The sequence below is a fragment of the Talpa occidentalis genome, unplaced genomic scaffold (assembly GCF_014898055.3).
Source record: "Talpa occidentalis isolate TD23 unplaced genomic scaffold, MPIMG_talOcc4v2.1 talOcc4.5, whole genome shotgun sequence".
Taxonomy (NCBI): domain Eukaryota; kingdom Metazoa; phylum Chordata; class Mammalia; order Eulipotyphla; family Talpidae; genus Talpa; species Talpa occidentalis.
The window spans coordinates 57849806-57872873 of record NW_023604861.1 but is presented as its reverse complement, the minus strand read 5'-3'; the positions used below and the strand labels follow the sequence as shown (position 1 = coordinate 57872873).

General features: G+C 35.2%; 1 protein-coding gene across 4 annotated transcripts in view; it reads right to left on the bottom strand.

The window, feature by feature from the left end:
- Positions 1 to 23068, bottom strand: part of INTS6 (integrator complex subunit 6) — an 82731-nt gene that overhangs the window by 25046 nt on the left and 34617 nt on the right. For all 4 annotated transcript variants that reach the window (XM_037527263.1, XM_037527262.2, XM_054701667.1 and 1 more), the window contains one exon: positions 2886 to 3069. In XM_037527263.1, the coding sequence (XP_037383160.1) occupies positions 2886 to 3069 (184 nt within the window). The remainder of the gene's footprint in view (positions 1 to 2885; positions 3070 to 23068) is intronic.

The following is a 23068-nucleotide window of genomic DNA, read 5'->3' as shown; positions in this document are numbered from 1 at the left end:
TGTATAAATAAATAAATAAATCTTTTTTTTTTAATTAAAAAAATAAAAACACTTAGAAAACTATAAAAAGCTATTTTATTTCACAAAATTTAAGCATATTCCCAAGATGTCATTAAAAAATGAAAGTATCTAAATGTGTAATGGTGGCAATTCTTTCTCCTATCTGTGTCCTCAATTAATTGATGAGAAAAGCACAAGTAAATGATTTATGATCCTTGTATGAAATAAAATTACCAACAAAAAAATGTTTTATGAAAATTTAAAGAAAAAAATGAATGAACTTGAATCACTGGGCATGTAATAAAAATCTATTAATCTTTCTGAATGTTAAAGAGAAATGTCAAATTCTGTTACCTTTACAAAGTTAAGTCTATAGTCTATATTTCTTTTAGTCTCTATGTCAAAACACACCCTTTGGAATGTATGGCACTTTGTAGTGAAAACAAAGTTTCTAGGATCATTCATTGTATCTGTGAGACAAGTACACACCTTCAAGTTAAGAAGCTGACTCCCTTATGATAATATAGAATATACAAACACAAATCAAACTAAATATAGTAAATCTGAAGGCAGTAAAGTGAAAAACTGTCTCACAGCAATCTATTAGTATTAGCCCTTTAATAAAACCAAGAAGAAACAAAAGAATATTTCTAAGTTGAGAAGCAGTCCTTCTGGAGGTTAAACTCAATTTACTTAGTGCAGAAAAGTCATAATTTTTATGAAATGGTTTTTGACCTTGATACTTCCACCAAATTCTACTAGGCATGGTTTTTTTTTTTTTTTTTTTGGTTAGGTTTTTTTTTTTTTTAAGTTGTTATCATCCCCAGACTTTCCCCAAACCTGCTTCTCCCTGCCTCAGTGCATATTCCAGTTATTTACCTGCAGTTGTTTTTTTGTTTTGTTTTGTTTTGTTTTGGGACCCTCGCCGTGGCCGGGGATCGAACTGGCGCTGCAGAGGCTACGAGCAGCCTCGCAACCCAGTGCTCAACCGCTGCGCCACCAGGGGAGGCCCCATTACCTGCAATTATTCAGGGCAGCTTAATCATTTGGGAATCATCTTTGATTCCTTCTTCCCTCATTGACCCCATCCTTGGTTCTCTTTTGCATAGGACCAAATCTCACCTCCTCCAAACCTAGCACTTCAGAATGAAATACTGTAACCTCTTACTAGTTTCCCTGCTTCCAATTCTTGCCATTTTATAGTATATTTTCATCTAGTAGCTGAAGTAATTTCTTAGAAATAGAAACCAGATGTCACTTTCTATAAAAAGCCCTCCAATGGCTCCCCATCACATTTGGAAAATAAAATATATGAATTATGGCCTAATGGCTTTTCAATATTTGATCCCTGACTACCTCTCTAAATCCATATATTACTCTCTTTTCCTTTCTATATTAGCTCCAACCATATCAGCCTTCCTTTTACTCACAAATATATAGAGCATATTCCTTCCCTTACTATTTCCTCTGCCTAGGTCTTCATATGGTTTACACTCCATTTTTCAGATTTCTACTCATGTTACCTCCTCAGAAGACTTCCTAAGGCTACTCATTCTCTGACTCAAGTTACTTGCTATAATTTTATTTTTTCTTCATAACTCTCTAAAATAATTTATTCATTTAACATGATTTTAAATCAACAGTCCAAAAATGTAAGCTTTCTATTGTTCCTGCTGTATTCTCAGTATAAAGAATAGTTATTTTACATTGAGTGGGCCCTTATTAATTACCTGATTAACAATGAGAAATGCTTACAATGACAATTATACATTTTTTAAAGCATCTATTGTTTTAGCAACACAGGCAAATTTTTTTTCCAACTTTCCCTTAGTGAACATGTAGTCTATAATGGAAAAATAAATGTACATACACATTAGATTTAAAAAATGTATAGGACTTGTTATCATATTTGAATAGTGGATATTAGCTTGTCTGTTCTATTTTCTTTGTATTTTATCCTCAAAACTTTCTTTACTGAACATTCTTTTAAAATGAAAAAGAAAATTTATTCAGATATATAAAAATATGAGTGGCATTTGAGTGGCTTCCCATTATTGTTAGTAAGAGCATTAAAACAGGCAAGCCACTAAACTATATCAGGAGAAATTCAGGAAGTATAATTGGGGAAAGCATTTCTTGACCAACTAAAGTGACTAGATCCTTGAAAAACTACTACTAAGGGTGAATTTGGAAACCTCTCTGGAGATTTACTTTCAAAGAATAAAATAGCTTTAGTACATTAAGCCCAAAGACAAAGATATTAACTACTACATAACGTCTAAGGAATTTTTTAGAGACTCTCTGACTATACTCATTGCATTTCACACACTGAATAGTCTTGATCTTAGAAGACAAAAGACATAGTATATGTGGAACCATAACTTTATCATAATTCCAAGTTCAAATTAAGTAATTTCTAGTAAGGAATTTCCATATACAAGAATGTTTAAATTACAGCCTCAAATCCCTTCTTCAATCTGTTAAATAAAAACCCTAAAGTTAAAAAAAAAAAAAAAGATCTTAACACTTAAAGGCTGAAAACTAAATTTCCTGAATACAAATGTGTATCCATCCACAGAAACATGTTTCACAGAAAATAATTCTACAGCATTAAATCACTGGTAATCTTTGTGTATGAGAAAATAAATTGGACAACTTCAAATACCTTCATTTTCTTTGTGAATAAAAAAAATTACTATTCATTATCAAATCCAAAAATATTCACATCCCATTCAAATCACAGACCTTCATCAGTGCAGTTTTAATACTATCATGTTTAATGTTTAATATTAATTTATTAAATAAAACAGAGTTTTTGAAACACATATTTCATACAGATAAATGCTGCTTTAAGTCATTGAAATTACTGCCAACAAAAAACTTACCGCCTGTCACTTCACACATTGGTGTGATTGCAGAGTCATCTAAAGGTACACCTGTCAACTGTTCTGATTCTACTGACATGGTGCCAGGCAATCGCAACACTAACGCAAAGAGTCTCTGATCCCAACGAAAAGGTTCCTTGGTCAATTCACTTCCAGGCAAAGGAGAATTAAGAGGTAAATGGAGCTGAAAGTAGGGGAGAAAAAGCAGTAAGATTTCCATACACCATTTTTTTCCAAAAGGCCACATAAATCATACTGATATTAAAACCAAGGAAATAAGCCCAAGAACAAAAGTCTAATACGGATACAGCTAAAATCACACAAGAAATATTGTTAATTGGTTTCCTAAGCTTTACTGAGAAAGTATCAATTGGAAAAAAATCTATTACTGTAATGTTTTTCAGATTTTGATTCAACTAATCACTGATTTCAAACCATTTCATTTAATCATTAAAAGAACCCTGTGATAAATATTTTATAACTCCTATTCTTCTGATTAAAAAAAATGGGTCTCAGAAAAAATAAGTCATTTGGCCTCCTGGGTCTGAGTCAGTTCTTTTTCTGTTAGATCACAGTGGCCTCAAACATATCTACAGTTCTTAATAATAAATTTAAATATGCTTTATTTTACACAAAACATACATTCTCAAAGCATTTGTATAAATGTAAATTTTTATCACTCTATGGAATAAAAGTTAATGATTCTTAACACATTTGAGTAAATGTAGAAAGTTTGGGAATTTTTGCATGCCTTTTTATTAATGTGTCTCCCAGTCTCCAACAGATCCTCTAAATCAGAAGGTAAGTTTTAAAGTAATTCTAATGGGACCTTTATACCAACAGAATAACTAGTAGGGTCCCAACAGAATCCACATATCAATCTGTTGTAACATCACTGAGTGGGAAAACCTGACAGTATGTGTCTCATGATGAGATGCAATAGGAAGTCGTAACATGGAAATAAAAGGTAAAGGTTGAAACTGAATCTAAGCCTTCTTTAGTTTACAGGAACTACTGGGGATATAAGATCAACTTTTAACCACCACCACAAGGGAACAATCAGTCAAATCCCAGAAATGTGGGACAAGCTGTTGGACAGATGACCTGGCTTCTCCAATAAATCAGTAGCATGAAAAATAAGAGTAAAGAATTGGGAAGTTTGGTGAAACTGTTACAGAATAAGAGACAAAATAATGAAAAGTAAAGATTTTTGAGACAATCAGGAAAATCTGAAATGTTGTAGGAATTACTGATATTTTAAGTGTGGTAATTTTGCTTAGCAAAACAAATCCCTTCATCACATAAATCTTGTAAAAGTAAAAACAAATCCCAGGATCAACATACTCAGGGACTTATTATCTATATAAATATTGGATACACAAATTAGCTATATAAATATTTTTTTAAAATCTAGGACTTTAAAATGATCATTTTCCAATTTATTGAGAGTAACAGAGTTTATATTACTTTTACCACAAAGTGAAACAGCTGCATTACTTACCCTTTCTATTTCTAATCTCAAGATTTCTGAACCTGATAAATTAGCAATTGAAGTTATTCTACACTGACTTAACACTCAAGTTTCTTCACTGACTTACATCAAACCATTTAAAAAAAATTAGTTTCTATTCTAAGAGTTTCTAAGTGAAGCTGTGCTAACCTAACATATCTCTTCCAAAAGAATGCCAAGAGAATATGCTGTAAAACTCCATCAAGATCAGCCAAGGTCTTCCTCTGGCTCTGACTGACTTGAAACAGAAATAAGAGGAAACAAGTAAGAAACACTGACAAAATCTGGGCTGGGATGTTCTCTGAAGAGGGTTCTCTATTCTGAAAGGCTCTGTGATACTTGCAAAACAGCTTAGGAACCCCCAAGTCCTGGCTGCTATTACTATATCCTGCTGGAAGATAAAGAAAGCACTGTTTTCATCATCTCCTTTTATCTGAGACCAAATCACCTTTGTACTTGGGAAGCACACTTACCAGGTTTCTCCCTAAGATCACAGAAACATCAACACATTGATGGTACTGGAGGAAAGAGGGTTTCAACTGTAAATGCAGTAACTCTGAAAAGTAATGGCAGCATGGGACTATCTCAAGAATCCAGAGGAGGGCCTCCCCGGTGGCGCAGCGGTTGAGCGCTGGGTTGCGAAGCTGCCTGCAGCCTCTGCAGCGCCGGTTCGATCCCCGCCTGCTCCCCGGCCACCAGAGGAGGGTCCCACATGGCGCGCAGACCTCTCCTGCCGCCCACTGCTCCCCTCGGCAGTGTACTTCGGTCCTTCTGCCTACTCTGCTCCCCGCTCTGGTGAATTCTCTCACCCTCCCGTGCTTCTGACTGTGCCCAGTGCATGTATAAACAAAACAAACAAACAAATAAATAAATGAAAAACATGCCTCTAAAAAAAAAAAAAAAAGAATCCAGAGGAAAACAACGAAGACAGCACTGCATAGACACCTCATATATAAGCAGTGAATGGGACAATGACAGGCCCCATACTACACACACATCTAATCAGATAATAATCACATATACATAGAATAATCAGGTAACAATGAGTGTCTACAACAGAAACAAAAAGCAATGACAGAATGAACTTGGGCTGTACAATGCTAACTCTAGAATATACTTCAGGCAAAAAACTCCCAAACCCAAAAAAGGTCACAAGCATATTTTACATACAGCTATATCAATTTTATAAAGTTCTCAAATATTTATTCATTTTCCTATCCTTCTGAATATCTCTACCTCCCCTCTCTCACTCAAAAAGGAAATAAAAAATCCCCTATAGCTATTAAGTAGGAAGGAGTAATGGCAGGGAAACAGGGACAAGAAAAGATAAAAAAAGCCTGAACAGAAAGTATTCATATGAAGGTTAAGTTATTCCAAATCTAAAGTCTAAAGCTGAAAAATGGTCTAACCACCATGGAAAGCTGTGTGGAGGAACCTCAAACTACTAAAAAATGGAGCTACCATATGATCCAGTAATTTCATCTCTATATTAATCTACCCAAAAGACAAAAAAAAAAAATTTGAAATGAAACCTGCACATCTGTATTTACTGCAGCACCATTTACAGTAGCTAAGATATGAAAACAACCCAAATGCCCAAAAGGTGATCAAGAAGATGTGGTATATACACACAATGGAATACTAGTCAGCAGTCAAAAAATATAAACTTACGCATTTGCAGCGACATGGATGGATCGGGAAGGGATTATGCTCAGTTAAATAAGAAGGAAAAAAAAATACTGGATGGTCTCACTTATAGATGAATATAGGGGAACCAAACAAGGGATCAGGAAAAAAATAAAATAAAAACAAAACTAGCAGGCATAAGACAAATTGAAGACATTCAGCAGGGAAGCGGGAGGGAGAGGGATCAGAACAGGGGAGGAAAGTACACACGAGGCTAAGGTGATGATTGGTGGTGGGAATTCTAGGGGATTTAGACTCTAAAGTCTAAAGTTGAAATTCTAGCAATGTCTTCAAATCACAAAAAGAATTCTTTCTGAATATACAAACATTGAGAATCAAGACCAACTGCATATAAATCAAGAAAAGTGTAAAAATTGAAAAAATGTACAATAAGTATGAATTGAATAATTCCCAAAAGTGGAAATACGGGGGGAAAAACCCCAGAGGAAACTCTTGTGGCCTATAAGTCAGACTCATACATAAAAATACTCAAATGGGGGCCTCCCTGGTGGCACAGGTGGTTGAGTGCAGTGCTGTGAAGCTGTCCACAGCCTCTGCAGTGCCGGTTCGATCCCCGCTGGCCTCGGAGCTACCCACATGGCGAGCAGACCTCTCCTGTCTCGCCCGCTGCTCCTCTCAGCAGTGTCATTTCATCAGTGCTGCACCTCCCCCTGCAGTGACCTTCAGGGCTAATGGCTGTTGCCATGGTCCCTGAGGTCCAGCATGGGCAAGGAACCAGGCGCGCAGGGGGAGAACAGCAAACTCCCTAAGATGCAGAGAAGCCAAATGCCTGCCAAGAGATAACAACTACCAGAAGCCGCCACAAAGATGATTAAAAGAAATGCTGACCACCTGGAACCTTATCTCGCTTTCTCAAGGCCCACAAACTTTATTCTACTAAAACTGTCTTTCTAAAATCTTTTCTTTTCCCGGTCTAAAAAGGTCATTGATTGCTGATTAAAAAACATATGTAATCTAATAACTAGGCTAATTCAAATGAAACATTACTAAACTCTGTGTAATAATAGAATTGTTAGTTTTATGATTTCTCTGATTGTGTCCTTGGCTTTGCTAGCTTTGATCTTATGAAAAGTATATTCACCCATGCTAATTAATAAATAAGTTAGTGGTAGTGAGTAGTTATTAAAACAAAAAAGTAATTACATAGAACAAAAGAAAAAATTAATAGCCTGTCTACTCAAAAATGTAGCTAGGTCCAGATGTAACTTCGGACTGACCTGTCCGAAGATAGATCACTTAGATAGACAGATAGATAGACAGATAGACAGATAGATAGATAGATAGATAGATAGATAGATAGATAGATAGATAGATAGATAGATAGATAGATAGATAGACAGATAGATCACATAGATCACTGACCTGTCAATGATAAGCTAAACCTATGAGCCAGCTGTTTTAGTTCACTGATAACCGATCCTATGCCTTTAAAAAAACATATATATACTGACCACAGACTCAAATAAAGTTGCACTCAAATTTACACTCTCTCTTGAAGTGTATCTGTTTGTCATTTCTTTCGCCGACTTCCTGACCACCCTGCGCTCTTCTCTCAACCCTGAGACGGCCTCATCGTCTACTGCTGTACTGGTCCGCGGCACATCAGTCTGCCTGTTCTGTTCCCGGCTCTGTCTCTGGTGAATCCTCTCACCCTCCTCCCACACATCCAGCTCTTGTATACATAAAATAAATCTTTTTTTTTTTTAAGATTTATTTAGTTATTTATACAAGCACTAGGTACAGTCAGAAGTGCGGGAGGGTGAGAGAATTCACCAGAGCCAGAGCAGGGAGCAGAACAGGCAGAAGGACCGAAGTACACTGCTGAGGGGAGCAGCAGGCGGCAGAAGAGGTCTGCGCGCCATGTGGGACCCTCGTCCAGCGGCCAGGGATCGAACCGGCGCTGCAGAGGCTGCGGGCAGCTCGCAACTCAGTGCTCAACCGCTGCGCCACCGGGGAGGCCCTACATACATCTTAAAAAAAAAAAAAAAAAACTCAACTGAACTCATAATACTATATGAAATTTAGATACTAATTCATCCTACATCACATTAGCAAAATAGTTTGACAATACCAAATAATAACAGGTATATATATTAATGGGAACTCTCCAATACTCCTGCATAACATATACATGTAATAAAAGTAGGATAATATGACTGGAAGGCTAAAATCAAACCTATGGTATTTACTGTTTCTGGGATGGAGAAGAGCAAGAGAAGGAACACTGAGTAGGCGAACAAAGGAAGCTGCACCTTTACTAACTACAACATTCTACTCATTTACTAAATTTTTTAAAATCCACAATAAAAAGAACAAAATTAGGCAAATATGACAGAAATTCTTATATCACTATTCTTACTGAGAATACTAGATTATATTAATATGGAGAAAAACCCACTAATTATTCAAATTATTCCCATTTACAAGATATACACCTCATTTATAACACGGCATTATTTTATAGAAAGACAAAGGCATAAAATCTTAATACATGCTTCAAAAAAGGTATGTATAATTTTCCAATCCCAAAGCTCACATTTATAAAGACTCTAACAAAGAATTTTACTTGATCAACTACTAAGATATATGCAAGAGAGATATTTCCTGAAAATCCTGTATGCATTTACTCATTTTTTATGTACCCCCAAATATGAATAATTTAGGTTCTGGGGGTTTAAAGATGCATAATAAAATATGGTCTCACTAACTGAAGAATTCTGAGGAAAGGGATCACATCTGTTTTAAGCATGTGTTTAAGGACAAACATAAAGAAGAAAAGGAGAAAGTCACAATACTGACTACCAAGCAATTAATAAGGATTTTTTTATTCTAAATACTTGAAAATTGTTTTATTCAAGTTGTTTTCTGAGACGTTAAACTGCAGGAAACTTTAGTATGAGAATACTCAATTTAAATGTCTAAATTAATGTTGCAAAAAAAATCATTAACAATTACATAGCAATATGGCAAACATTGTTTGATATCCTTTATATATATTTGTTTAACCCACAAAACAATCAAGTGAGAAAGGAGCAATTAGAATTTCCATTTACAAATAATAATACTTGAGACATAGAGACCTTTTTACTAGCTTGCGGGAAAGTACATAGGAAATGAGATAGAATTTAAACCCATGAAGTCTGGGCCTCCCCGGTGGAGCAGCGGTTGAGCGCTGGGTTGCAAAGCTGCCCACTCTGCTGCGCCGGTTTGATCCCCCGCTGCTCCACGGCCATCAGAGGAGGGTCCCACATGGCGCGCAGACCTCTCCTGCCGCCCGCTGCTCCCCTCAGCAGTGCACTTCGGTCCTTCTGCCTGCTCTGCTCCCTGCTCTGGCTCTGGTGAATTCTCTCACCCTCCCGCGCTTCTGACTGTACCCAGTGCTTGTATAAACAAAAAAATAAATCTTAAAATAAAAAATAAATAAACCCATGAAGTCTAGTCCCTGATTCTGTACTTTTAAAACACCGTAATTTACTGCCTTACATTAACAGAAACCAAAATCTGTACTTTAAAAGTTCAAGTGAAATAGCAATATAAGGAAAAAACTAGTTCTACAAAATGGAAAAAAAAGTTTCACTATAAAAAGGTACTTTTAAAAAAATTTTAAATCATCCATTCCTGAATCAATCTGGTGATTTTTAAGCCACTAGTTAGTGTATCTTATAAATAATTTCAGATTTATTTCTACAAAGCCCAACTTACGCTTTCCCCCTAATTACTCTTTTATCCAATGGAAAGAGGCAACTCACTCTTCTCCCTCTTACTGTTCTCTTCCAATTCTCAAGTACATGTGTAATATAAGCAAAAACAAAACAATTATAGCATATTTTGAGGACTACGTACCAAAGGCCATTTTCTGAGCTTTTCAAATGTTTATAACAAGTCAATGGGATAGGTACTATTATTCCCATTTTAGAGACAAGTCAGATTGCATGTCAGGAGACATATTTCCTCAAATAACCCCTGTTATAATCAAGTTTAGAGCATCTAGGAGTACTACAAATTTTAAGAATTGGATAAATTAAGTGTAATTCAATAATGCAGCAATTTTCCCACAACTGTGACATTTGTAGTCTTTATTAGGGTCTTTAAAAAACTACATTTGGCAAAACTTCAGTTCAATAGACTAATAAGCACAGAAAATTACTGCTTATACTAACAATGTTTTATTTTTACTGAATACAACAGACGTTTTCAATTATTATTTTCAATGATTAATTTTATTATATCATTCTAGATATCTTATGTCATTTTTTTGGGTATCTAACAGAGAAAGAAATGTTAATTCCTATTTAAATTAGGAAGACTGCCCTATTTTTCCATCTTTCCTTTGGAGATCTAGCTTATTGCCACTTTTACCTTTTAGTATTCCCTGAGTTTAAGAAAAAAATAATTTCTCTAGAGGTCTAAAAAACAAAGGGCAGATTAGGTAGAGAATAGTCTAGCATTAGACACATTTGAAATTTATACACTTAGAAAAATATAAACTACCATGAGATACCATCTTACACCAGTGAGAATGGCACATATTAAAAAAACTAGCAACAACAAATGTTGGTGAGGGTGTGGAGAAAAAGGAACTCTCCTGCACTGTTGGTGGGAGTGCAAACTGGTCCAACCACTATGGAGAGCTGTGTGGAGATTTCTGGACCTACTAAACATAGAGCTTCCATATGATCCAGCAATTCCACTCCTAGGTATTTACCCAAAGGACACAGAAACATCAATTCCAAAGAGCACCTGCACCCCTATGTTTATAGCAGCACTATTTACAATAGCTAAGCTTTGGAAACAGCCTAAATGCCCAAAAATAGATGACTGGATCAAGAAGATGTGGTACATATACACCATGGAATATTACTCAGCATTCAAAAAAGATAAACACATGCAATTTGCAGCAACATGGATGGCACTGGAAGGGATCATGCTCAGTGAAATAAGCCAAAAAGAAAAAGAAAAATACCGGATGGTCTCACTCATAGCAGGAATCTAGAAAACTTAAATAAGGGACCAGGAAAATGAATAACTATAAGAAAGTGAAAATCAAAATCAACAAAAAACTATGAACCAGAGACACTTTTTGGGGGTGGGGGGCGGGAGGGGAGGGATTGGGGTCAGAATGGGGGGGTTGCAATTGTATGGGGAATATAAAAATAAAATTTATTATTAAAAAAAAGAAAAATATAAAAAGTGTTTTATATAAGTTTCCATAATTTGACTGTTTTACATTTGATTATGCTTCTTACTCTGTGACTTCGCTAAAGAGTAAGACTCAACTAACTTTTAATTATTTAGTTACTCACTGACTCTGTATCCTAAGCATGGCATATCAGGATATAACACAGGTTATAACAAGACCAATAAACAATATTTAAGATAATGTTTTAGCAAGCTCCCTTTCATAGAAACTATTATAAAATCTCAGATAACCAAGATTGTCGTACATCATTACTTATTTTTAAACTGGCAAATCATAAAACAAAACCAGGTAAGTCAGTAAACAGTGAAAGAAGATTAAACAAAAAATTTAAAACATCATAAATTCACGAACCAAATGGTTTTCTGCTGATATACGTAACCTAACTGGCTCCTGTATGATGAACATACCAGCGTTCACCATAAAAGTCAGAGTTGATCTGTATCAAAGCTTAAGGAGGTTTCCCCTTGCACCTGGATGTTGTGCCAACTCATTCTATTACTGAAGTAATTCAAATATGCTATATGCCCTTTAAAAAATACATTTCCCACCTTAAGTTTTAATGACCTATTTACCTAGCTGCCAATCCTACCAGGTCGAGAGAGGAGAAAAAAATTGGATTCTCTACTCTACCTGTGAAATGAAAGTAGTTCACAATCTATGGAAAGTAGAGGAGTAAGGGTGACAGAACAGGGATTATAATAAGAGCAGAAGCACCGCTCTGTGTCCTGCAAACAAGAATTATGTTTCCCCAATCCCAAAATGTATACACACAACGGTGCAAACACACCAGTTTCAATAATGTTTGCAGTGGGTACAAAACCAACTACTATTACCTTCAACAGCTGGCTATGTGTGTAACTACCTAATCTCCATGGCTCTTTGCAGACATGAACTGCAAAGTCAGCCTAACACCAAGAGCAGGGAATGGAGAAACAACCATTTTCATATGTCGAAGCCATAACAACTGCCTCATCTAGCTCAGTGCTTATAGCGAGAATGTACATATGTACATACTTCCACTGAGGCACTCAGAAAATTAACCACGTAAATTCTTACCTTATTCAGATATACAGAATGTGACCATATATTATTTCTTGCAAGAACTTGTTACCGCACACAGCAAACCATCACTTTTCTATAGCTTAATACTAGCCTAGTACCAAAGAACTTATCACAGTATCAAAGAGATAATTATGTCATTATTAATATATAATTTTAAAATTCTTATTATTGGAAGTCTTTAAAAAAATAAGAACGGGGCTCACAAATCAAGCTATGACTCAGGTATTATTTAATAAAGGCAACACATTAGTCATAATTGCCTATCTTCAAGAACATTTAAATAAATAATTGTAATATGCTATGATATGTACAACAGTAAAAGTATGCATGAGGTACAAAGGAATAAGCTACAGAGGGATAAATTAGGGAAGGATCTCAAATAAAGTAGCATCGGAGTAAATTTGAAGAATCAAAGTCTTATTCCATTTTGCAGAATGGAAGGCATATGCAGAGTGAAAATTATCATGATCAAAAACATAGGCTACAAGACCTGAAACTATAAATACAATGAAGAAAAATAGGCAAGATACCCCACAACATTGGCTTCAGAGGTATCTCTGGGGATTCATCTCCAATGGCCAAAGAAGGAAAAGCAAAAATAAACAAATGGGATTATGCCAAACTAAAAGGTTTCTGCACAGCAAAAAAAATGATCAGTGAAACAAAAAGACATCCAACTGAATGGGAGAAAATAGTTGCACATCATAATACTGACAAAGGGCCAATGCCTCCCGTACAATATAGAACTCATGCAACTCAACAAAGAGGAAAAAAAATTAACCCAATCAAAAAACAAGCAGAAGAGCTAAATAGACACATCTCCAAAGAAGATACAGATATGGCCAAAGAAAAAATGCTCATCATCACTAATCATCAGGGAAATGCAAATCAAAACCATAATGAGATACCATCTCACACGTTTGACAATGGCACATATCAAAAGAATGAAACAAGTCTTAGTGAAGATGAGGAGAAAAAGGAATCCTTGTAATTCATTCCTGAGTATCTACCAAAAAAATAGTACAAAAACACTAATTTGAAGGGACATACACACACCTATGTTCACTGCTGCACTACTTATAATAACCAAGTTATGGAGATAACCAAAATGCCCATCAACAGAGCACAGGATTAAGGAGATATAGGATATATACACACAGAATACCACTTATTTACAAAAAAAGATTAAGTATTTGCTATTTGCGACAATATGGTTGGAACTAGGGTGGATAATGCTAAGTGAAATGAGTCACTAAGTGAAAGGAGAAAGACATTTCATTTATATGTGTAATATAACAAAACAAAGGGTCAGACAAAATCAAAGCAATACCCAACCCTTGACATCTGATTATAAAACTGAGGCAATCAGAAAGGGAGGGTGGCAGGTGAGAGTGATGGAAGGGGGGGGGGGCAATTCAGCATGGTAGAGGATTAGTGAGACAATGGTGGTGGATATGTTGTGAACACACACATGCTCACAGGTTTGAGCCTATAATCCCTAAAACAAACACAATGATATAAATCAACTTTACCTAAATTGAAAAAAAAATCATTAAAAAATGTAAAATACTAGCATTAAAAACTAAATTAAATTCAGAATTTCTGGAAGCTAAAGTATAAGGAAGGAAAGAAACTGAAGGTTTTAAGAAAGCCTTTAAGAATGGATAATAATCTAACAGGGGAGACAAGAATAATATTCAGGGAAACAGCATGTGAGGAAAGAAACAGGAAGCCTTCAGGAAATTAGTGGCTTATTTTGGGTCAAGTTAGAAAAAACAGGAATGGTAAGGAATTTTTCTTCATTTTCTAGTCATTTCCTGGTCTTTCACTCTATTAAAAACTCCTGTATAGGTAATCAATGATCTTTTATTCTGTCGCTATAATTGACAACTGTGTGGGTCAAAGTACTCCAAGGCTAAATCTTACTAGACCTCGCAACTTCACTGCCAGTCCCTTAGGAGACCTTAAAGAGACCTAAACTTACACTACTGACTGACATGAGATCACATAGAAAAAAATCACATGGACAAGAAACCAAGATCCCCGGGAACAGTGAAAACCAAAATCCTAGACATATAAATATGGCCATCTTAGATGTTCCAACTAATAAGATCCCAGATGAACAAAGCCATGACTTTCTACAAATAGATAACTAATAGTGTCATTAAGTCTACTGGGGAGTTTTCAGATTTGTCTTTAATACTGAAATATTACAATTTTCTTTCTCTTCTGTGGCTGCTCCACTACAACCCTTAACCTCCAATAGCCAATAAGTGCAATAGATCCTTAAGGTTCAGTCTTAAGCCTAAAGCAGCTGATACTCTAAAATGTCAGCCCACCTACTTCACCTTCAATTATTATTGAGGACAGTATTGTGGATAATATTAAACAAATTTTTATATCCACCAAGATCTTTCCTCTGAGCACCAGATTTTCTTCTACCTACTCAACACTGCCTCCTGACTGGTTGAAAGGTACCTCAAAGTTCAGTTTGATTTTCTCCTCCTGAAATTCTTAGTTCATCTATCTATTGATAGTTTGGTAGGATACCATCTCCCTCTTCCTTAAGTCCCCAAATGCATATAATATACATCAGCAAAGTCAGTTGATTTAATCTCTCTTGAAACTGTTGCTTCCTTCTATCTCTTCTACCATCACTAACCTCCTTGGCCAAGCTTTTGTCAGGACTAATGCAACAATGCCCAACTGGTCATCCAACCTGTCTTCCCTCTCTTTCACCTCCTACCTGCCAATGAAACCCTCACATGGCTTCCTAGTGTTTTTGCATTACTAACAACAGTATCATTGCCTCAAAGCCCCTGTGTAGTCAAGCCCAACCTTATTTTCCATTTTATACAGTGATCCTTCTTTTTTTATGCCCCAAGTCATACTAGTCTCTTTAATCCCCCCATACTGCCTTTGGGGAAAGAATCTTCGTGCATTTTAGTCCTTCTGCCTGATATGATCATGCTTCCAACTTTTTGCATAAAAAATCCTACTCACCTCTTCCGATCTTAGCTTTCTGTGACCTCCTTGACTAGAGCTAGTGTGCTCTTATTGTAAGTTCTCATAACATATGTTCCTCCCTTTAAGATATACCATAATTGCAATTTAACTCATCTGTAATATTTTTATTAATGTTTGTCTTCTCAAATAGACACATGGGACAAAGCTCCTGCTTGTTTTTACTCACCATTTTATCTTCAGAGATTAGCACAGTGGCTAGCTTATAGAAGAAACTCAATATAAATAATAAATGAATAAGTGAGTGGATGGATAAATAAGATGACTGGCTAAGTTGTGAAAGGTGTTAGGAATCAAGCAGACAATGGAAAGCAACAAAAAGGTGGAATAAAACACCCACGAGATGTTTTGGAATAATTATTGTCACAGTATGACAGATGAAAGTAAATCAAGACAAGTTATGGAGCTAATGCAATATTTTAAGAAAAGCACCAGGATAATGGGTGGCAAAAGAAATAAAAATGGAAAGAAGAATCAGATCAATGAAAGCAAAGAGCAAGGGACCTGTGAAAAAGAAAAAGAGGAAAAAACAGAACATTTTTGTTCTAAGAACCTGATGCTCTCTTGACTTCTATTTCAGTGATGATCTCACATATTCAAAATAACAAGGTACTGTAATACATGAAACATGATCTTAAAAAGAAACTATGAAACTAAGTTCCAAACACACACACACACACACACAGACACACGCGTGCGCGAGCGCTTACACACATGCCAAAAGATTTTCAAAAGATGGACAGTATTATCAACTCTAACACATAACTACACAGTTAAATAATATCCCAATTCATAATCTAACATAAAACATTTAGGCTGATATAAAGTACTAGGTCAGAAGGTTAATTTAAAACACACTGGTAAAGAAGCTTAAGAAGTAAAAACGTAATAACTTTGTGAATCACTTGAGCGTATTTTCTAGAAATAATTATTTCCTATGAAAACTTAATGCCTCAAGCTCAGAAAGTTACCAACAATCTTTCTACAGCCCATTATATTGTTCTTATCTTCTAGATAATAGCCACAAAAACACAATAGTAATCTTTTCTTGATAATTCAAAGGAGAGAAAAATGTTTAAACACTCCTTGTTCACATCAAATATTGCCTAAAATAACATAGCAAGTTAACATTCTTTATTTTCTGAATTCTGGAACAGGATTTCAATTAGAGATCCTGCTTGAATCATCCTATCTAATCCTCCAATACATTTATTGCCTATAGCTTAAGATTCTAAGAGGTAGCAGATTTTTCTTCCCCAAAATTTAACATTATATCTACATAATAATTTCCCCAACAATAATTAGCAACACAGCTGCACATCCCTTTCTTTCTCCATAGCATGGTTTCACAGAATTTGAGTATCAAAGAAACTAAGTCTTCTCCACACTGGGTGTAAATGTGCTTCTAAGTTCACTTTGTTAAGTTAGAAATTTAGTAAAACATCAGAGTCATATTTTATAACATATTTATGATCTTGACCTCTTCAGTACCTTTACTTTGAATAGTATAATTTCAAGCTATATTAGTCAGTATTTCACTTGCATTTCCTATATAATTAACCTTAAAATATTTTTATGTTTTATTTATTTCAGTTTTAAATCACTAGATGATACAATGCTTCTTTTCAAAAGGCTGGCTTGGAGAGATGTTTGATTTATCAGGAATAGTTCATAACTGATAAAAGCAGTCATAATACTATCTCATAGTTTCCAAAGTTTACCACTCATCACAGAAATGAGGCATATTCAAGTGTCTTTATTTGCCACAGATGTGGCATACTGGGGGATATACTGCATGTATTTTTGTTTTAATGCTAATTAACCATAAGGTAATAGTTTCCTTTAAAAAGTTTTCATGAACAATTAGGGATCTAAATTTATGTTAAACTTCCATAATGCTTTTGGTTACAATGTTATAATAAGATGTAATGTATAAACAGTGTCTAGATTGATTCAAAAAATTGTAAATACTTGTAAGATAAGTAAAGAAAACAGGATAAGGCTGGATAGCACATATTTTTTAGATCCTATAAAAATCATGTTATAAAGATAAATTTAAAATTAAATTTTAAAAGTAAATAAAACTTGTGGGCCTCCCCTGGTGGCGCAGCGGTTGAGCGCTGGGCTACAAAGCTGCCTGCAGCCTCCGCAGGGCAGTTCGTTCCCTGGCGCCAGGGAGGGTCCCACATGGCACGACAGACCTCTCCTGCCATGCCTGTTGCTCCCCTCACAGTGTATTTTGTCAGTCTGCCTGTAACTTGATAATTTAAAATTTGTTAAGCTACATTTCAGATGTAGATCTCAATATATATTTAGATGTCCTTATATGTGTAAGACAGACGTATTTATGAGTGAAATGATATGATGTCTAAAATTTGCTGTAAAAAAACAAAACAGTACATATGAAGGTAGGGGCAGAACAGATGAAACACCACCAGTAAAATATGGATAATCATTAAAACTGGGTATGGGTTCTTTCTTACACCCTACTTTGGTATAAGTTTGAAAGTTTCACAGCAAAACTTTGACAAATTAGACCTATGAGAGTAACCAGCACAACAATTAAAAATGTAAGTAATCTGTGGAAAGTGAGAATGGGAAGGGAATTCTTGCTTTATTACTACCACTCCTAATAAAAAGTAATTATTAACCAAATACTCATCTTACTTAAATTGAAGCATTTTCACTCTTTTCAATAGAATATAAAAATCTCACCTAACATCAGGTGCTAGGAAAATAAGTCAGCCAGCCCAAGTGAGAGCTAAATGATCCACACCCATGCCTAAATATTCACAGACACAGGCAATACCAGATACAAGTGCATCAAAAGTTACTTCCTACCTGAAAACTAACAAATTTCTCCTGATTTCAGAAATGCTGAAGAGGGTAGGGAGTAAGTGGACAATATTTCTTGGACTCAAGGAAATATAGAATTATTCTTTGGTGCTGGGAGGAAGATAAGGAAACCTTGCCACAAAGACTGTGATAAATTTATCCAAGTTACTGCAGGTTTGGGAAAAACCAAAATTTCAGCCTATATTCGCCACTTTGCTACATCCCTATTACATATATGGATCCTGTCTAATGCATAAGCTGTGCAAAATACTGTCACCCCTACCGAAATTTGCTTTTCTGCTTGACCTTATAGCAAATAATTTTAAATTGCTGCTTTCTGGGTTCCTATGCCCACTTACTAACAACACCAAGTTCGTGTTCAATTTCCTTATCTATAAAATACATAACCAACAGAGACATGTGTATGTAATTATATATTATATATATACTCATATATATGTATACCCATGGCTGGTTTAACATTAAAAATTATTGTAATTCACCTTATTAACAAGATTTTAAAAGAAAAATTATATGATCATCTCAACACATGCATAAAAACATTTACAAAATACTTATTCATGGGGGGAAAAAAAACCAAAAAACTTTAGTAAACTGGGGCCAAAGGAGAACTTCCACAACCTAATAAAAAGAATATACAAAAAAACCTACATTTACATGGTAAAAGACGTCATTCCCTACCCCATCTCCCAAGATCAGGGACAAGGCTTTTGCCATGCAAAAAATTTCAGGGGATCTAGAAAAAAACTACTAGATAATAAGTGAATTTAGGAAATTCATCACAGAATACAAGGTCAAAACACAAAATTCAATTATGTTTCTATGTAACAGCAACAATCAGAAACTGAAAGACAAATTTATAACAGCAACAAAATATATGTGCAAGACTTATAAAATGAAAACTACAAACATACAGAGGAAAAAAAAAAGCTTAAAAAAATTTAAGAGTGTTATGTAAAATATCAGTTTTCCCAAATTAACTATGGACTCAATGTAATTCCAATCACAATTTCAGCAGGTTTTCTTATAAAAATTAACAAGCTGATTTTAAATTTATAAAGAAACTCAAAGAACCTACTAGTAGACAAAACAATTTTGAAAAAGAAAAAATATCATGATAAACTGACTGCAAGACTTATAAAGCTATAGTAGTTAAGACAGTATTATACTGGCCATAGACACAGACAAAACAAAACAGAATAGGAAGAACTGAAATAGACAAATAGCATCTTTCAACAAAGATGCTATGGGGAAAGGAGTATCAACAAATGGTACTGATACAATCAGTTAACCATATGTCAAAAAATGAACCTCAACAATCTTCTTACCAAACATAAAATAGCTTAATGAACCATGACCCTAAAAGTAAGAGCACACACCATAAAACACCCTGAAGAAAAACACAGGACAAAGATATTAGTAACGCTGGGTTAGGCAAAAATTTTTGAAATTGGGCATAGAAAGAACTATAAAAGGAAAAATAAATTTAAACTATTTGCTCTTCATAAGGCACTGTACAAAAAAAGAAAATGCAAGCTATAGTTTGGAAGAACATATTTGAAAAATGGTATTCAAAATATGTAAAGGATTTTTATAACTCAAAAATAAACCAAGCATATCAGTAAAAAAGCAAGCAAGATATCAGAACACTCATTTCACCAGATACACAGGTAGTAAATAAGAACATGAAAAGATGTTCAACATTATTATTCATCAGAGAATGAAAACTAAAACCAAAATGAGATACTACTACATACCCACTACATTGTCTAAAATTTAAAAGATTGAAAAAACTTATGTTTTGAAAGATGTAAAGCAACTAGAAATCTGATACATTCCCTGTGGGAATGTAAAATAGTAGTCTAAAACTGCTTGGCAGCTTCCTATAAAGTTAGATATACTTAATATATGCACCAATATTGCCCTCTTAGATATATACTTAAGAAATGAAAACTGGGCCTCTCCTGGTGGTGCAGGCAGTTGAGCACTGCACTGTGAAGTTGTCCACAGCCTCTGCAGCGCGGGTTCCAACCTGGCCAGCCTGCAAGGGTCCCACATGGTGTGGCAGACCTCTCCTGTCGCACCCGTTGCTCCCCTCAGCAGTGTATTTCATCAGTCTGCCTATTCTGTTCCCCACTCTGTCTCTGGTGAATCCTCTCACCCTCCCCCGCACATCTGGCCTATACCCCGGTTCTTACATAAATAAGTAAATAAATCTTTAAAAAAAAAAAAAAAAAGAAATGAAAACTATGCTCAAAAAAGACACGTAACCAACCACGGTATATAGTAGCTTTATTCACAATGGTCCAAAAAAAGAAAAGAAAAAACCCAAATATTCTGTTAATGGATAAGCAAATTCTAGTATAGCCATAAAATGGTGTACTATTCAACAATAAAAAGGAGCAAACTGCTGACATATGCAATGATGTAGAATGAATCTTAAAAGCATTATGCTAAATGACAGATACTAGACACAGACTACACTCTGATTCCATGAAATGGAACACTCTGATTACATGAAATTCTAGAAAAGGCCAAACAATACCAACAAAAATCAGATCAACAGTTTCCTGGAGAAGGTGATAGAAATCAACTTCAAGGGGCATAAGAGAACTTTCTTGAAATCACTGTTTTTTATATAATTATTGTGTTGTTAGTAACACAAACATTTACACTTGCCAAAACTCAAGCTTTATACTTGAAATTGCTGTATTTTATTGTATATAAGTTATAGCTTCAAAAGGTGACAATAACAAAAGAAATATAAGCAAATGCAAATTCTGAGCACTATATAATTAATGGTAAAAGGGGTGGAGGAGGAAGAAGAAAAGGTTCTAGAATATATACGCCATTTAATTTGACTAGTACTTTATATTATACCATGCTTTACCTCCTTTCTAGGAGTGCCTGTCCAAAGATTCAGGAGGGCATAATCACTCTCAATCTTGTCCACTGGATACAAAAGGTGAGCACAGGAAGGCATACATACTTCAGTGGGAACACTGGATTCCTGCTATGAGTGAGACCATCCGGTATTTTTCTTTTTCTTTTTGGCTTATTTCGCTGAGCATGATCCCTTCCAGCGCCATCCATGTCAGTGGGAGCACTGGGAATACCCCCAGTAAGAGGCAATCCTAAAGAGGAAAATCTGGGCTTCCATGGTGGCGCAAGGGGTTGAGCACAGCACTGTGAAGCTATCTGCAGCCTCTGCAGCATGATTTTGATCCCCAGCTGGCCAGAGAGCTACCCACATGGAGCAACAGACCTCTCCTGTCTTGCCCACTGCTCCCCTCAGCAGTGCATTTCAGTCAGCCTGCCTGTTCTGTTCCCCATTCCGTCTCTGGCGAATCCTCTCAACCCCCGCACCTCTGGCCTGGACCCCAGTTCTTGTATGCATAAATAAATAAATCTTTAAAGAAAAATAAGGAGGAAAATCTATGTATTCTGCTCTCGCCCACTTAAGGCAATGTAACAAGTGGCAGCTTCATTACAAGAGATACTTCAAGTACTTTAAATTTTTATTAACAATAAATTACTTAGCACATTATTTCACAATATGGCTAAAAACCAGTTCCAAGCAGACTGGAGCACCAGCAAATTAAAACATTAATTCACTCGGTAAATAATAAAAGTTTAGGAAGAACTAATGTTATCAATGGGCAAAAATCTGCAGCATATTAAAAGTTATTGATTTTTAAAATAGTTTAATTAGTAGTCATGAGTTAGGTGTAAGGTAACACTTATGAAATAACTAGAGAAGAAAATACGTATATAATCAAATGCTAAATTTCACAGCACTTGTAAACGTGTAAAAGTTCATTCAGGGTATGAATTATTACTGGGTAAGCAGTGCGGAGACACAATGGTAAACAAAAGGAATACAAGGATAGTCCTTGCCCTAGTAGGGCAGGAAGGCAGGCTGTCATTAACCAAATAAGCACATGGATTACTATGTAATTATACACTATGCTGAATGCTATAGGGGATAAAAGGCTTCTTTTTTTTTAAAGGTAAAAACAGAATCATATGTTCTAGTCTTGAATAATACAGATCACACCCCTAGCTGAATCTCTTACTGACATTTTTCTAACTAAACTTCAACGTCCCACAAAGATTCAGTCTTTCCTGATGGCACCACACTATCTTCAAGGACAAGTTTTAACTGAGCCCTAAAGAATTGGGAGTCTGTCCTTTTTGTACTGTGATAGAGAATAATAAAAAGGGCAAAATTTCTTGAGCACTTATCTCAGTTAATCACTATAACCACCATGAAATATAGTTGTTATTATTTATTATTATTCCCCTTTCAAAGATGAGGAAGCTTAGAATAAGGAAGAATTAGGTTATATTTCTAATCAGTCACAAAGTCAGAAATCAAACCTAATTTTTTATGACATAAACACATACTTCAACCAGTACATTTTAAATACCTATCTTGAGTTTGAATTGGAAGTACTAGCACTAATTCGTGACTTACTTTTTATTTTCAGGAAAAAAAGAATGTTTTACAATGACCAATTTAACACCAATGATTGCTTCTAAAGCCTGTCATGTTCTCCACACACCATTTCCTATTCCACAGAACCTACGTTTCTAGGTCTGAGGCAAAAACACAAAAGATAAATCTAAACTGTCATAATAACAAGAAGTCTCCAAAACTTTTTAAATGATTAATTTTTGTACCATAACTTTTGCTTCAGAAACTGATACTTGCTACTCAAAATCTCATCTTTTTTCCTTCTAGTTAAATTTCCTAAATTTTAGTGAGACACAAGATTACCTCACAGAAACTATATTTCCCACATTGTCTTCTAGTAAAGGTAG